Source organism: Lepisma saccharinum, chromosome 25 (genome assembly GCF_977018435.1).
Source record: "Lepisma saccharinum chromosome 25, izLepSacc3.1, whole genome shotgun sequence".
In the NCBI taxonomy this organism is placed as follows: Eukaryota; Metazoa; Arthropoda; class Insecta; order Zygentoma; family Lepismatidae; genus Lepisma; species Lepisma saccharinum.
Window position 1 is genome coordinate 1,283,468 of NC_139253.1, and position 16,797 is coordinate 1,300,264.

At 36.8% G+C, this 16,797-nt stretch overlaps 1 protein-coding gene across 1 annotated transcript in view; it reads right to left on the reverse strand.

Annotated features, from left to right (window-relative positions):
- Positions 1–16,797, reverse strand: part of LOC145978624 (uncharacterized) — a 72,456-nt gene that overhangs the window by 27,809 nt on the left and 27,850 nt on the right. Inside the window, exon 5 of the mRNA XM_083111367.1 lies at positions 16,148–16,261. Within this exon, the coding sequence (XP_082967493.1) occupies positions 16,148–16,261 (114 nt within the window). The remainder of the gene's footprint in view (positions 1–16,147; positions 16,262–16,797) is intronic.

Below are 16,797 nucleotides of genomic sequence, written 5' to 3' on the forward strand. Positions count from 1 at the left end.
ACTGTACGGGGGTGATCAAAAAGCTTCCATCTGGACATCTGAATCATGTGGAGAGTGAGTAGTGTGTCGTCTGGCGTTGTCATGGAGAGGCAGAATTCCTAAACGCAGGATTACACGTCGTCGGTTTCGCATAGCACGCCTGAGTTTTTATTGTTTTATCTCTGTCGTAGCGATTCAAAAATGCACGTGCCGATGTGAAGTCTGTCAACATTTTGGAGACCCATCTGGCACACAATTTCCGATGTCCTAATGTGTCTGTAACAATGCGGAACAATGTTGATCGTGAAACCTCTGGAAATTCGATGCTGAGAGCTAAAGGTAAAGCGACGATTTTCTTGCACTTTTACATTCACACGCTGCACCAGGTCGTCGGTCAGAATGCTCGGTCTTTCACTATTCTCTTCATCGTGAATATTCGTGCAGCCTTCTTTGAATTCACGATACCATTGTCGTACCTTTCCTCCACTCATTGCACTGTCACCATACACTTCACAGAATTCTCCTGAATTGCAGCAGCATTTTGACCCTTGGCGTAAAGAAATCAAATCACAGAGCGCACTTCGCACCTGGCAGGATTGTGCATACGCCAAGCCATTTTAACACGCTCTAACACACACGATAACGAACAGCTGACTAGCGAAACTGTGGTTGCTGGATCGCCAATGGACCAAGTATTGTTACTGCGCAGGCGCGATCCGATCACTGTTGCCAGTTGGTTTATAAAAAAAAATTACCTTTTTTCTTAATGCGCTTCGTAGAATCTAACACGAATGAGAATGCTTAATTTGATCGTTCCTATCTTCATCAAAATGTTCATAAAGGAAGAATGTTTTGGTGAATTTCTGTGACGCACCACCATTAACCCGTGAGGGCAAGTGAATAAGTAATAATGAGTCAAGCAATTTTTAATTATTTTTTCATCATTTACAATGAGTGTCTAAGGCGACCCTTCTCAGTGCCTTTCCAGTGAACCCTTCCGAATGCCAGGGCCTTGAATCAGCCACGAGGCTGATTCAAGGGCCGTAGAAATATTTCCTGGCTAAATTTCACTTATTGGCTACGCGTGCTCCTACGTTTCAGTTTATTTATTTATTTATTTATTTATTTATAAGCAAGCCCGTAACAGAGCAATGCTCCAATTACAATGGGATATCACAAACCCAATACTCACATTATGCAACACACACAAAAGAAGATAAAAATATAAAAAATACAATACAAAATACAATACAATATACCCACCGACAAACATAATACAACAAAAGATAAATTATAAAACTAGAATAATACTATAGTACCAATATACATGAAACTAAAGCTTCAGACTTCAAACAGCATAACGAAACTCCATATTAAAATCCGCACTAAACAAAATAAATAAACACCCAACTCTCATTTTGATATTTTTCAGATTATCGAACATATAAACATGAACATAAAGGATAATGTACAAATCCATAACGTTAAGCGCAATTCAGTACATACAATACACAACATAAAAATAAGAAAATTAATGTTAAATACCATTTATCGTTAAATCTTAACTTTGTCTTGAATAGTAGCCCTTTATTCCTAATATGTACTTTACGTAAGGGAATGCAAGATCTACATCAATTCTATCCTTAAAAATACTATTATGTAGTCTACACATACTAATAACCACAGAATTATGATGGACCAAATATTTGGAAAAAGTGTACATAAACGGTTGACGCAATCTTAATGATTGAGGTTTAGTACAGAAGTTTAATCTTTGCAAAACTTCTTCTGTTTGGGTTAGACCATTAACAACTTTATATAATAAAATATGCTTTGCTATATCAGATCTAGTTTTCAAAGAGGAAAATTCAAACTCAGTTAGTAGCATATTATAAGGTATTCTTAACACATAAGACGATTTTTTATATTTTTTAAAGAACAGATATCTTAAAAATTTATTCTGGATTCGTTCGAGTTTATCAATATATAATTGGAAGTAAGGACTCCAGATTACATTAGCGTATTCCAATTTACTCCTCACCGGAGCATTATACACAACTGTTAAGGCTTTACTACACTGCATTTCCTTTGTGTTTCTAAATAAAAATCCAGAGTATTGAAACCATTAACTACCAGTTTATCAACATGCTTCTTGTAAGTGAGTTTAGAATCCAGAATTATTCCTAAATCTTTAATTATATTGACTCTCTGAAGACCCACATTACCAATAGTATAATTAAATAAAAATGGAGATGAACTTCTTGTAAATGTCATGGAAAAGCATTTAGCAACATTAAAATAGAGCTTATTTCTTATACACCATTGATGGCATTCACTCAAATCGGACTGTAATTCTGTAAGATCCTTAAATTGTACAATATTCTTGTAGAGTTTTAAATCATCTGCGTATAAGAGACACTTTGAGTAATTAACAACAGAAGGTAAGTCATTAATATATAAAAAGAACAATAAGGGACCAAGATTTTATCCCTGTGGAACACCCGAATTACTAATATATGTGCTCGATGAACAAACATTATAAAGAACATACTGCTCTCTATTCAATATGTAAGACTGAAATAAAGCAACTACATCATCCGAGAAACCAAACTGTACCAATTTTTGTAAAAGGATGCGGTGATTTAGCTTATCGAAAGCTTTTGCAAATTCAGTGTAAATTACGTCTACTGCTTGATTTTGATTAACTGCCTCAGCGATATAGTGAGTAAAGGTAACGAGATTAGTTACTGTAGATCTTCTTAGTATAAATCCATGTTGACAAGATGATAAATAGGGTTAAACATGCAAAAATATTTTATTGTAGAGTATTTGTTCGAATATTTTAGCAAGAAACAAGAAAAAGGAAAACAGAGAAGAGGAAGAAGAACGGATTATCTACGAAGTGAAATGTAAAGAATGTCAGAGTGCGTACATAGGAGAAACGAAAAAAAAGCTGAAAGACAGGTTCAAACAACATAGGGATGATGTACGACTTAAGAGAGAGAGAAATGCAATATTTAAACACACGAGAGAAACAGGACATGACATAGAGTGGGATGGGGCTAAGCAGATAGGAAGGGAGATGAGAATGCTAGTGAGAAAATGGAAGGAAGCCAAGGAAATAGAGAAGAAAGGTGAAGAAGACACAATGAACTGGAATGAGGGACAGAAGTTAAACAAAGAATGGAAGAAGGTGTTAGAAAGAGTGGAAAGGACAAGAGAGAAAGAGGAGAGGAGAAGGAAGAAAAATGAAGGAAAAAGAGCGTGAGATAAAAAGCCCAAACACATTCTATAAGGAAGCAATTGTGTTTAGCTTTTTAGGTGAAAGTACAGTTGGCAAGTGAAAGCCACCTGCTAAAAAGTTCCAAACAACTATCTAAATAGTCTGGAGGCAGTAATGTGTGTCTATATATAATGCCCTGTTTTTGTATCTTGTTACTTTTGTACTTGATACAGAGTCTGAAGAAGACCTTGTTAGAAGGTTGAAACGTTACGTTTAGTTTATGTTTTTAATAAAATAAATTACTGCCTTGGTCAGCATATTAAGTTTTTCATAATCATGGAATCAAGGCTTAATGTTGTTATAATTGGACATTTTCCAAGGATGATGAGGAAAATTAACAACTGGAAGGACCTGCAGAGGAAAGAAATACACAAAGACGAACAAGAGAAGTTTCTGAGAAAATGTTTGGAAAGAGACACAGCGCCTAAAGATTAAAAATAAGTAAAAATGGAGTGGTTTGCAACAACAGGAGATGGAAGATATTGGTTCAGAAAATAGAAAAAGAACTGATATGGAATGAAATAAGGGCAAGAAGAAAGGAGATAAAGATAATAAAGGAGAACCTGACAAGAATTGAAAAAGCTATTGAAGATGATCTCACCATTTTTACGAGAGAATATACATTTCATGAAATGAAAATCTGGCAGGAGAAATTTAGAGAGAAAATGAAAATAAAATTGAAGAAGAAAGGAGACGGACTAGGATGGAAAGAAGAAAGAGGAGAAGAGGAAGAAGAAGAGGATACCAGAAGAAGAGTTGTGGTAATAGGGAATGTAGACCTAACAAAAGAAGGGGAAGCTTTTTTAAAACTAGGAAGAGGTTTCAAAGTTAAAGAAAGAAATGTAGATTATGAGGAAGTTATATATGACATTGAGGAAGCAGTACTCCATATAAAAGAAGTACCAGAAAGAGACAAGATTAGAAGAAGAACAGCAGCCATACCGAAGAAAGAAATGGGAAAAAAAGGAAAAGTAGATAATTTGAGTCAAAAAGAAAGGGAAGGGAAGAAAATCAAGACAAGAAATGATGTGGTGATAGAGCAGGCAGAAAAAGGAGACGCAATTGTGGTGATGGAAAGGGAATGGTACGGGAGGAAGTTTGAAGACCTAAAAGAAAACGGATATGAGGAGATTTCTGGAACAGGAGAAGAACAAACTATAAAAGAAAGGGTCATATAAGACTGTAGGAGGAAAGGATTCAAGAAATGCTTAAAGGAGACAGGAAGACTACCAAGTTTGAAAGGCTTTCCAAAGATACACAAAGAGTAGATAAAGTTAAGACCAGTAATGAACTGCAGAAACAATATTTTGGAACCCTTGGAAAAGACATTAAAGAAAGTTATTGAATTGTTAGTAACACAGCAAGAAAGCAGAGCAGGTAAGAACAGTGAACAAGTAGTGGGCATCATAGAAGGACTTAAATTAAATGAGATGAAGACGACAATTTTTAGCTTAGACGTGAAAAGTATGTTCCCGAGCATGAAGAGGCGACACGTTTTGGACATTAATAAAAAGAGAATGGGACAAGAAACTATAGGAGAATGGGATAGTGAAAGGGCAGTGAAGGCGCTAGAAACCATTTGGAATAACGGTTACAGTATAATGGGAGATAAAATAATGATAATGAGTTAAGGACTAAATATAGGTTCCAGTCTAAGCCCAGCATTGGCTGAATTGGTTATGAATGAATGGGGAAAGAAAGTGATAGAAAAAGGAGGTGACAAAATAATTCTGTTTTGCAGATATGTGGACGATTGTTTTGGTATATGGGAGGGAACGAAGAGGCAGCTTAACATTTTTGCCAAAGAAATACAAGATGAAGAAAGAGAGATATTATTGGAACTTGAAATAGAAGAAGAAGACAAGTTAAGCTATCTAGATATATATTAATGAAAAGGAAGGGAGGACAAGAATTGAAACCGCTTGGCATCAGAAGTAGTGTGCAGCAGGGTTATTCTGCCACAAAAGAAGTGATGTAAGTGAGGTGACAAAAATAAATTTTATAAAGAATATGGAGGACAGAATCAAGAAAATATGCATGAAAGAATGTGAAAAAGAAGGCAAAATAAATAGCCTATAGAAACAGCTGGAAAAGAATGGCTATGAGAAGCAGGATAGACTGTACATAAACAGAAGAAGGAAACAAACGGACAGGGGAGAATTGGTAGAGAAAGAAAAAGAGGAAGAGAAAGAAAAAGAGAGAAGGTTTGGAATAAGGAGTATGGGGAAAACCACAGAAAAGATATGCAAAGTGCTTAGGAAAGCGGGAATTAAAACTTACATAAAGGGAGGGAGAAGCATCTTAGGAATAGCGAAGAATGGAAACAAGAAAAAGGAAAACAGAGAAGAGTTTTGTATCTTGTTACTTTTATACTTGATACAGAGTCTGAAGAAGACCTTGCTAGAAGGTTGAAACGTTACGTTTAGTTTACGTTTTTAATAAAATAAATTACTGCCTTGGTCAGCATATTTAGTTTTTCATAATCATGGAAACAAGGCTTAATGGTGTTACAACCTTTAAATACATACGAGGGTATTCCATCTGGCCCTCAAGATTTACTTGATTTTAATTTCGGAATAGACTGTTTACATTCATCCTCCTTGATCTACATTACAACTAGACAGTGACTCACATCCATGGTTAAATTACCAATATCCAACAGCTCTGTATCCTCTTTTGCATATACTCTACTAAAATATTCAGCAAACTAGTCTGCGATAGACTGCCACGAATCACGAACCGTACCTTTATATGTCATTGTATTCACTCGAGTATTCCCTTTCTTCTTATTGTTAATAAAATCCCAAAAGCACTTCGGATTAGTTTTAATAGCTTCATCGGAGTTACTAATATATGCTCTATATGCAGCATTAATCAGCCTCTTTGATTCTTTACGAAGCTCCTTAAATCTTAATAGATTATTAGCAGAATGTTTTTTCTCTTCCTATAATTTTCCTTTGACTTTAACACATTTATAATTTCTTGAGTGAACCAGCATGGATAAGACCGTTTCTTATGTTTCTTTTTAGGCACTCGTCTCGTGATGACTTCATTTAATATTTTGTAAAAATACGATACAGCTTTATCTGGATCATCAAAGTTACCTAATGCATCCCAATTCACTTCTTTAATGTCTTTATACATATTATGAAAGTCCGCCTTCCGAAAATTAAGAATGTTAGTAGCTCTGCTTACAATAATACTTTTTGCATTACTAGTGTTGACATGTAATTCTAACGGTGGATGAGATTTATCAATCTTCACAAAAGGATCCGTACACATTCGAACTTCCGGCAAATTATCTACGTTCGTTAATAATAGATCAAGTGTTCTATTATTTATATCTTTAATATTATTTATGCTAATAAGACCAGTCAGAGACACAAAATTATGCAATTCCATTTCAATTTGATTCCCCTGTGTCAAATCATGAGTCGACTCAATAATAGACGGAATATTAAAGTCTCCAATTATTGTAATTTTACAGCTACATATATTAAACATATCTTCTACAAATGCATAAAATGTTTGATAAGCTATCACATTTGACTTTGGCGGGAAGTATACACAAATTACTATTAAAGAGTAAATTTCAAACCCAACCTTAATACATACAATTGCGACGGACTAAATAAGATTAGATTAAATTTAATAGTTTGAACCCAGCAGCAACGACTCAATAATTGAATCACATCAATCTTGCAACGAGCTACATGACATTCGTTCAAATTATTTGTTTTGCGAAAATTTGCCTGGTGACGCGCGCAGCGCACTGCGAAAGAAATTTTTATACCTTTGGATTTCAAAATAATTGATTTACAACTAACAATAACCACTTTCCATGGTAACAACACTAACCCAATTTACACATGCGAAATTCCCCCCTTCTGAAAAAGAAGAATTAATCATTTAAGCATTTACACATCAACGAAATACGAATGAAAGAAATGTTGAAGAACGCAAATAGAAACATAAGAAACAATGAACTTATTTATTGAGTTGAAAATAACAAATGTTTCCTGTTTATTAGAGCATTATGAATCAGTCCTTATTGTACTATGAGACGTGAAACAACTGTCTATACGTGACTGAAAAAATTACCATTTATGGTCATTGGGCATACACATTTTTTGGTTATATAAAATGGGTTACAAAAGTCCATATTATTTCCTCAAATTGACGTAAAACCAATCTGGGAACATACTACTCATTTATTTTAGCATGTTTTGTACGTTTCTCGAACGAGAATAGTTCGTTTTGTGTGTGCACACAACCTTATTCAGACATGGCGTCGATGGCCATTTTGTAATTAACACATGGTTCGTAACGAGTACTAGTACCGTGTCAAATAAGTTCCAACACACGCGAGATAGCTATCTCTTAAACGAACTTTGCGTATCTGTAGATTCCACGATTTGCGAGAATTTTCTTCTTCTCAAAGTCACTTAAGGAAATTTAGTTCCCTTACCTTGTGTCTCCGGAACAAAGAATCCAGCATGCGCGAGTTCACTCCTTACCTCCCTGGGAATCGAGAGTTCAACTCACTTCCAACGTTTTATCTGCGTTGTACTTTTACTCCATGCTTTTATCCGCCGTTTTATCCTAACAGCCGATGTCAGACTCGTCCAGATACCACTGAAAACAATTACAATTTCCTCAATCGTCGTGACATAACTTTCTTCACTCCATTTTTCTGTACCGGAAGTCCTCTTTCGATCACCACACACCCCTATCGATAACTACCATTCTTTTTCGCAGAGCACAATTGTCTTTACCAAGCAACAATTTACATGATTTAGAACTCACACGTTAACAAATATGTGTATATGTTAAAGAACCTATTATAATGCTTATTAAGATAAACTTTTTGCTGTTAATTAACCAATGGCATCTAGACCAAAACGCTGTAAATGTTATTATTTTGCGCCATTATTGCGAATTGCCCATGCGTGCAGTGACCGACACATCAAAATGTCCTTGTGCATAAGGAAACCGCGAGAAAATCGGATATCAAACAAAGGAATTTACAATTTAAACGCGCACAACGGTCAGAGCCATCTAGCGATTCTTCGCGTAAGTACTAAAGCAACAAAGTTTTTTATATTGCATAGGCATTCCACCTATCGTGAATTCTCTGCACTAGACGAGTTCATCGTCTTAGGACATAAGTTGGGCTACTTTACCCCAACAAACACTCACAAAACTCAAGTTTCTAGAATACCTTATGACAGTTCGTCATAAATGGCGCCCAACATAGGGCTGAACCCTCATACAATACTTTTGACACAATACTAAATTCAGACTTACATCAAATAAACATTCATATTCTACATATTCACTAATATACATATTTAATATATACAGACATACTAATTTATTGTTTACAATATGAAACATCCCAGATCACCAACTCTGGTGACTCCATCATTCTCCAGAAAGAAGGAACCCCGCATGTGTCTTGGTGTCTTGCAAAACATAGTGGCTTGTATATTCTTGGTTGGAGCAGGAAACAAATAAATGCCTAGGCCCACCGCAACATTATACTTACTTGACTATTAGCCCGCCGCAAGCATAACCTAACTTGACCTTTACCACATCATACCTGCCCTCACCCGCAAACTCAACATAGCCCCCATGGAACTACCTAAACAACTTTTTATTTTGCTTCTGGATTCATTCTATCTGAGCTAATAACTATTGTAAATGTTTCACCTTATATTGGAGCAATCAGGAAGATTTCAGGCTCATCTCGCATGCTAGTACGCCGCAGAAATTTCACCTACTTGGTCAACTCGCCCGCCGCAGGCTCAATCTCACTTCACCCATACGAGAAATTTTAACCTTGAACTTCCCCTACCCCGCCTTTATCTACACTGTCCTTAACTACCACGTCTGATTTACAACTAAACCCCATCGTCTGTAACATTTCATCCACACCTTCCAAATTCAAATCTAGTAATCTCTTCACCCACATTTTTACCTTGTCCTCTGAACAATTCCAAACTTTACAATTTTCTATCGACTGGTGATCCAATTTTTCTCCTGTCACACAATCTATCAATGAAAGCGTGGAATCTTTACTGTTCTTAACACAAAGATAAATGCCTACAAAGAGGTCACAATATTTCCTTATCACCTTATCTCCGGTGCCACTTAAGACCTGATTTTTAACATGTTAAATTTACTTTTACGCAATATCTATATTCAAAATAGATCCCATAAAACTCAAAATTTGGTGTGTCAGATAGCCAGAAATATGTTTATCTTACAAACACAATTCGATGTTTGGACAAACTCAGCAACCTTAATTGCGACTGTGCAAGGAGAATTCATCAAAGCCAGAAGCTACATCAAACAGATGACGTCAACAGCCCCGTAATTACGTGGCGCGCAATCACTGCCACCAAATGTACCACTAACATTTTTGTTATTAATCCTGGAACCGAACGAGGATACTCGCCTTAAGTAAATGAAAGATACGTTTTATATGTCATATAATTTTATGCTGCCATGCAAGATTAATTGAAATTTATTTGTTTCCTCTTGAATACTGGTTACCATCGGGTGGCATATCTCAGATACCCCCTACCATCACCACGTCATGTATACAGAGAAATCAAACCTATTGAATGTCGTTACTTAAACTCTCCAAAATACAGACTCCAGACGAACTTGTGTCAGGACTAAGCCTATACTAATGGCAAATGTCCCCTCGACACCCTATCGTTCTCACATTTTCTATGTGTGGAGACGTATTTTCCCAAGGACGAACAAATACAACATCTAGTGTCCCTGATGTTCCCTTGTGTTTTTTTAGTACGCCAATCAACACGATTCTACCCGAGAAATTCGCACAAAATTTTACAATGAAACTTGCATGCACATGTGACAACAAATTCAAAATGATACTGCCCACTTAAAAGCTGTTGGCTCCAAAATGATAGTGAGGCTGCTTGACTTGTTAAATGCTCCCATTTTAAATTTCCCGCACCAGACTGTCCATCAGATATTTTTCCTGAGCTATAAACTTGACACTAGACCCCAACTGAACTGACGTTTCAAAATAAAAAAAAATAGTATTCAAATGATAATTATATTCAAAAATTTATTTTAAACTACCCAAAGATACATACGTTATTAAATCCTTCAAATTAAATATATTATCTTTAATATTTACATTTTGTACAAAGCAAAGTTTCTTACACTGATTAAAGAGTGATGATCGCTCCGATGATCTCATCAGGCTTCATCTTTGAGCAATCATACTCAACCATATGCATCCCATGCCTTTTTCTTCTGACATGAGTGCGATGCCAGATCATTCTAACCCTGTACCAAAGAGACAAAGCCAAGAGAAGACAAATACTCAAAATTTCCCCCAAAACTTTTGTGCTGGTACTTTTCCGAGGAGACCTTTTTGTTCTTCTCTTCCTAATATGGCTTGGATGGAGAGATACTCTTCCTCCAGCAACAGTTCGACTGACTACCGAAGTTTTCTTGGCAGGTGGGTCCGTAAGTGACTTCATTTTAACTCTAATGCGCCTCCTGTATCTGACTGAATAACCAGTCCCTAATTTCATGAAAGAAACGACACATACCATACTGGCAATTCTTTTGGGCATGGGGACACGCGTAGGGCCACACCTAATGCAACTTCTGGGTTCGATTACTGAATTTCTCACAACAGTCTGCAATGGATAACCAACTACTGGTATGACTACGTTGTGTACTGAATGATCTTGATCTATGGACACTACAGGTAAGTCAATACTATTTTCCCCAACAGACACAACAGACAGGATAGATTTGTTCTGAGATGATACTGAATTTGAGTGTAGGCAATGAGAATCCACCTTACTTTCCGGACACCCTGTATCAACTTGCACCGTGTAGACACGTTTACACAACGAAGATGAACCCGAAGAACCACTTTGTTTAGAACCAACACCCAATAAAGAAAATTGCAAGCTCGGTTTTGGGAAAGATGCATCTTTTGTGCAAAAGCCGACAGGGAAAGACTCGTCTCTGTTACCCGACACCCCAAAAGACCACTCCTCGCTTATCAAATATTTTCCTTTATTACCCTTGTGGTGTTTTTGCTCTAACGTTCTGTTTCGGCTCAGCTCGCTGGTACTCTGTGCATAACTTTCCGACCAGGAAGTCAGAGTGCCTGTGCAGTGGTCATGTTCGACCGAATGTGAAGTACACATGCAATTGGTGACCGCAGAAGAAGTTACAACACCATTCATCAGTTCAACTTTACTCCCTGACAAATCAAACTCCTTTGTCAAAGACTCATGCCTTCTTTCTACCAACTCAGCCCTGTACTGTGATACTGAAAACGTGAGATCGTGCAGACCCTCATTTGTTTTGACCACATCTTGCCGCAGCTCTAAGATACATTTGCTGGTATCACTGAGGTCTGACTGAAGTTTCCCCACCAACCTACTAGTGTGAGCGGTAAGTTCAGACTTGAGCAACTGATTGCTTTCATTGAGTTCTGATTTGAGCAACTGATTGCTTTCATTGAGTTCTGATTTGAGCAACTGATTGCTTTCATTGAGTTCTGATTTGAGCAACTGATTGCTTTCATTGAGTTCTGATTTGAGCAACTGATTGCTTTGTTTAATAAAGGCGAACAAGGACTCTAACGTGACCGGTTCCTGCTCCGTTGCCATTATTAATATTAGCTTAAACAACAGCAATCAACCAACTGAAGATTAACCTACTTGAAACCCAACAAAAAATTCACTAACGCAGCCCCTCTGCACTTGAGTCTCATAATCTTGCGACGGACTAAATAAGATTAGATTAAATTTAATAGTTTGAACCCAGCAGCAACGACTCAATAATTGAATCACATCAATCTTGCGACGAGCTACATGACATTCGTTCAAATTATTTGTTTTGCGAAAATTTGCCTGGTGACGCGCGCAGCGCACTGCGAAAGAAATTTTTATACCTTTGGATTTCAAAATAATTGATTTACAACTAACAATAACCACTTTCCATGGTAACAACACTAACCCAATTTACACATGCGAAATTCCCCCCTTCTGAAAAAGAAGAATTAATCATTTAAGCATTTACACATCAACGAAATACGAATGAAAGAAATGTTGAAGAACGCAAATAGAAACATAAGAAACAATGAACTTATTTATTGAGTTGAAAATAACAAATGTTTCCTGTTTATTAGAGCATTATGAATCAGTCCTTATTGTACTATGAGACGTGAAACAACTGTCTATACGTGACTGAAAAAATTACCATTTATGGTCATTGGGCATACACATTTTTTGGTTATATAAAATGGGTTACAAAAGTCCATATTATTTCCTCAAATTGACGTAAAACCAATCTGGGAACATACTACTCATTTATTTTAGCATGTTTTGTACGTTTCTCGAACGAGAATAGTTCGTTTTGTGTGTGCACACAACCTTATTCAGACATGGCGTCGATGGCCATTTTGTAATTAACACATGGTTCGTAACGAGTACTAGTACCGTGTCAAATAAGTTCCAACACACGCGAGATAGCTATCTCTTAAACGAACTTTGCGTATCTGTAGATTCCACGATTTGCGAGAATTTTCTTCTTCTCAAAGTCACTTAAGGAAATTTAGTTCCCTTACCTTGTGTCTCCGGAACAAAGAATCCAGCATGCGCGAGTTCACTCCTTACCTCCCTGGGAATCGAGAGTTCAACTCACTTCCAACGTTTTATCTGCGTTGTACTTTTACTCCATGCTTTTATCCGCCGTTTTATCCTAACAGCCGATGTCAGACTCGTCCAGATACCACTGAAAACAATTACAATTTCCTCAATCGTCGTGACATAACTTTCTTCACTCCATTTTTCTGTACCGGAAGTCCTCTTTCGATCACCACACACCCCTATCGATAACTACCATTCTTTTTCGCAGAGCACAATTGTCTTTACCAAGCAACAATTTACATGATTTAGAACTCACACGTTAACAAATATGTGTATATGTTAAAGAACCTATTATAATGCTTATTAAGATAAACTTTTTGCTGTTAATTAACCAATGGCATCTAGACCAAAACGCTGTAAATGTTATTATTTTGCGCCATTATTGCGAATTGCCCATGCGTGCAGTGACCGACACATCAAAATGTCCTTGTGCATAAGGAAACCGCGAGAAAATCGGATATCAAACAAAGGAATTTACAATTTAAACGCGCACAACGGTCAGAGCCATCTAGCGATTCTTCGCGTAAGTACTAAAGCAACAAAGTTTTTTATATTGCATAGGCATTCCACCTATCGTGAATTCTCTGCACTAGACGAGTTCATCGTCTTAGGACATAAGTTGGGCTACTTTACCCCAACAAACACTCACAAAACTCAAGTTTCTAGAATACCTTATGACAGTTCGTCATACAATCTCAACATTTTCAATATTAACATCTATTTTTCTTACATAATAATTACTTTTTACAGCTATTAACACCTCCACCCCTTTTATTCATTCTATCCTGACGAAAAATTTCATACCTATTATCGCTAAATTCAGAGTCCATTACATTAGCCGTAAGCCAAGTTTCAGTTATGGCAATTATGTAATAATTGTTCGATAACACACTCAGATACATATCCGTTAGTTTAGTATTTAAGCCCCAAACATTTTGATAATAAAATGACAAATTTGTATGACTCGCCATTCTAAGCAAGAGTACGAACATCATGCACTGACTTAAGTATATGTACCCGAGAGTCATTAGCTGCCTTTCTACGTTTTATATTGCCTGCCCAGTCAATCCAAAGAAAAGCATAATTTCTTTCATTTTTAAGTTTTCCAGCCTCATTGAGTACACTCCTCCTTAGCGGTTTTAAATTACAATTAATATATACAGCCCCCCCCCCCTGATTCAGACCGAGGTCCCTACAATGTAACGTCCTTTTTACTTTACGTCTGCAAAGAACTTCATCTCTAACGTCCCTCTTTACCAATTTAATTATTAATCCAGGTACAGTTTGGTTTGAGGATTTCAATCTATGACAACAATCAATCATGTTGTCTTCAAGTTTTACATCTAAAGCCTTGACCTACATTCTTAACAATATTTACTACATTTTCGTTTTTACTAGTTGGGACCCCATGTATTTCCAAAGTGTTCCTTCTACCATACTGGTCCAGTTCATCCAACTGTAATTCTAAACTTCCTATTTTCTTATGTAATCAGGCATTCTTGTTTCTTAAATCATCTATTACCTCCATACACTTGTTCAATTCAACGCTTTGACACTTCAATCGATTGGCTTTCTCGTCTAATTTTTCATGAGCTAAATTCAGTGATTTCCCAATCTCATCCTTCACCGTTTTATTACTTCTCCTTATTACATTTATTTTCTCCTTTATATCTAACAAAAGACGATACATCTCATCATGGGTAGGATGATGATCATCAGAACCCATGGGTGTTCCATCACCAATACTACCTCGGCGAGATTTTACACATACATCGCAGATCCATGATTGTTCCATAGAACGAATAAATGTAATGTCATCTTCTTTTAAATTCACACAGGCACTGGGATAAATATTATTGCAGGTCTTAGACTGAATCTTTTGAAACATATCTTGTCGCACCACCGTTTTGGAACATTTTCCACAAACCCCCATCTTATCGGTGTTGAGTCAGAAAAATATTCATCACACTTGGTGACCTAGCAACACTGCGGTTAGAGCCAACAAAATCCAAATTGAGTTGGCAATTCTGAGTCCAACCCAGTTTGTTTACATTATCATTCACTAACTAGAAAATACATCTTCTACTGTATATAAGTCAAATATTTGTAATTATTTTTATAAATAAGTTCTCATGCGTACTTACTGTTCTTTGCAAGCATGATATAAACTCACAGATTGCACTAGAATCTCTTAAATGCCATATAAACACCGGACACGAAACAGTCACCGTTATCGCTGAATCATCGTTGCCAACATTGGTATTTCAACATGTTATTATTTTCTAATTTTTATCAATTGTGAAATACCGGGTGTGCCAGAAGTATTTCCCTGATTACAAATATTATTCATATCCGCTATATACAATGTAGAGATGTGAAAGTGGTGCCAAAATGTTGGAAAACTAACTAAGTTTATTTGTTGCAGGTTTCAGTAATGTGGCTGTAGTGTAGCAGTGTCAGGAATCCGGAATTAATGCTCTTGACATCGGGTGGCATCCTCCCATACAATGTTTCTTGGACTTGACAGGATTTGGGAATGAAGATAAATTCCATTTTTTAAATACCAACTTACTGATGGCAGATATTCTAGACGAAAAAATTCTGTACATTTGAAAGTTCCTCTGCACTGTTATTGGTGACCGGGTCTCGTGATACCAGAGAACATGCTGAGCTTTTTCCTGATTTCTGAACATTGCCGGTTTTCTAAGCACTGACACTGGTACACTACAGCCACGTTACTCAAAAATGCAACAAGAAAACGTGGCTAATTTTCCAACATTTTGGCACCACTTTCACATCTCTACCTTGCATATAGTGGGTATGAATAAAGTTTGTAATCAGGGAAAGACTTCTGGGACACCCGATACAATAAATATGTTCAAAATTATACAATTAGTTTACCCAAGAAAGGCATTGTTAATCATATTCTTTAAAATAATTATAATTCGGACTTAGGAAGTAATTTTGCTTCTTGCTAACATTTACACAGAGCGAGTGTTTGTGGAAAGAATAGGTAGGTATAGGGACAAATCCCCGGCATCCCTGCCCCCCTTAATTCGCACCCTGAACTAAAAGCAGAAAATGTAGAAAACTGTAATTAGGCACTCGCCTATTGGTTTCGAAATAAATAAATAAATTGAATGCAAAGACATGGTTGAATACTCACTGCAATTGCTTTCACACGCCGAAAGAGACTTGTAGAAGTTGTCTCCACAGCAGTCCTCTATGGACCTATGAGCGTGGACACATGCTCCGTACTGGCACTTGTAGCATTCGGGTCCTGGGAACGATAACAATACTTGTGCAGGAACACGCTGCTTCAGATAAAACTTGATAGTACAGTACAATTAAACATCTCAAAATGTCATACAAACAAAACATACCTAGTCTGGCCATAAATACTGTTACAAACTATTTTGTTAATAAATTGAATATGGTTTCAGATTTTTAAATGTTCTTTTAGTATGTTACACTTACTTATATTACACACAAATAGCACTAATCAGTTTTCAAAATGTACACTTTTCGCTCGCAGACAGGCTCGAAGTCTCCCTGGCCAGGCATCTATTGCAGAACGGATGGTCTTGATGGGAAAGTCCGCCCCTGCTGCTATCAAGGAGCGCTTTTAACTTTCAGTTGTAGGGTGCCTCTTCATGCAGACAGTCCGCTCGAGCTCTGGGGACAGTTTGTAGTCCAAGGCACTGATATCATGGCTATCAGATGGCCAACCAAAAGTGGACATGAAATCGAGTACACTGGTCTCCAGCCACCATCGCGTCATCCTTGCCTTATGAGCTGAGGCAGAATATTTCTTGA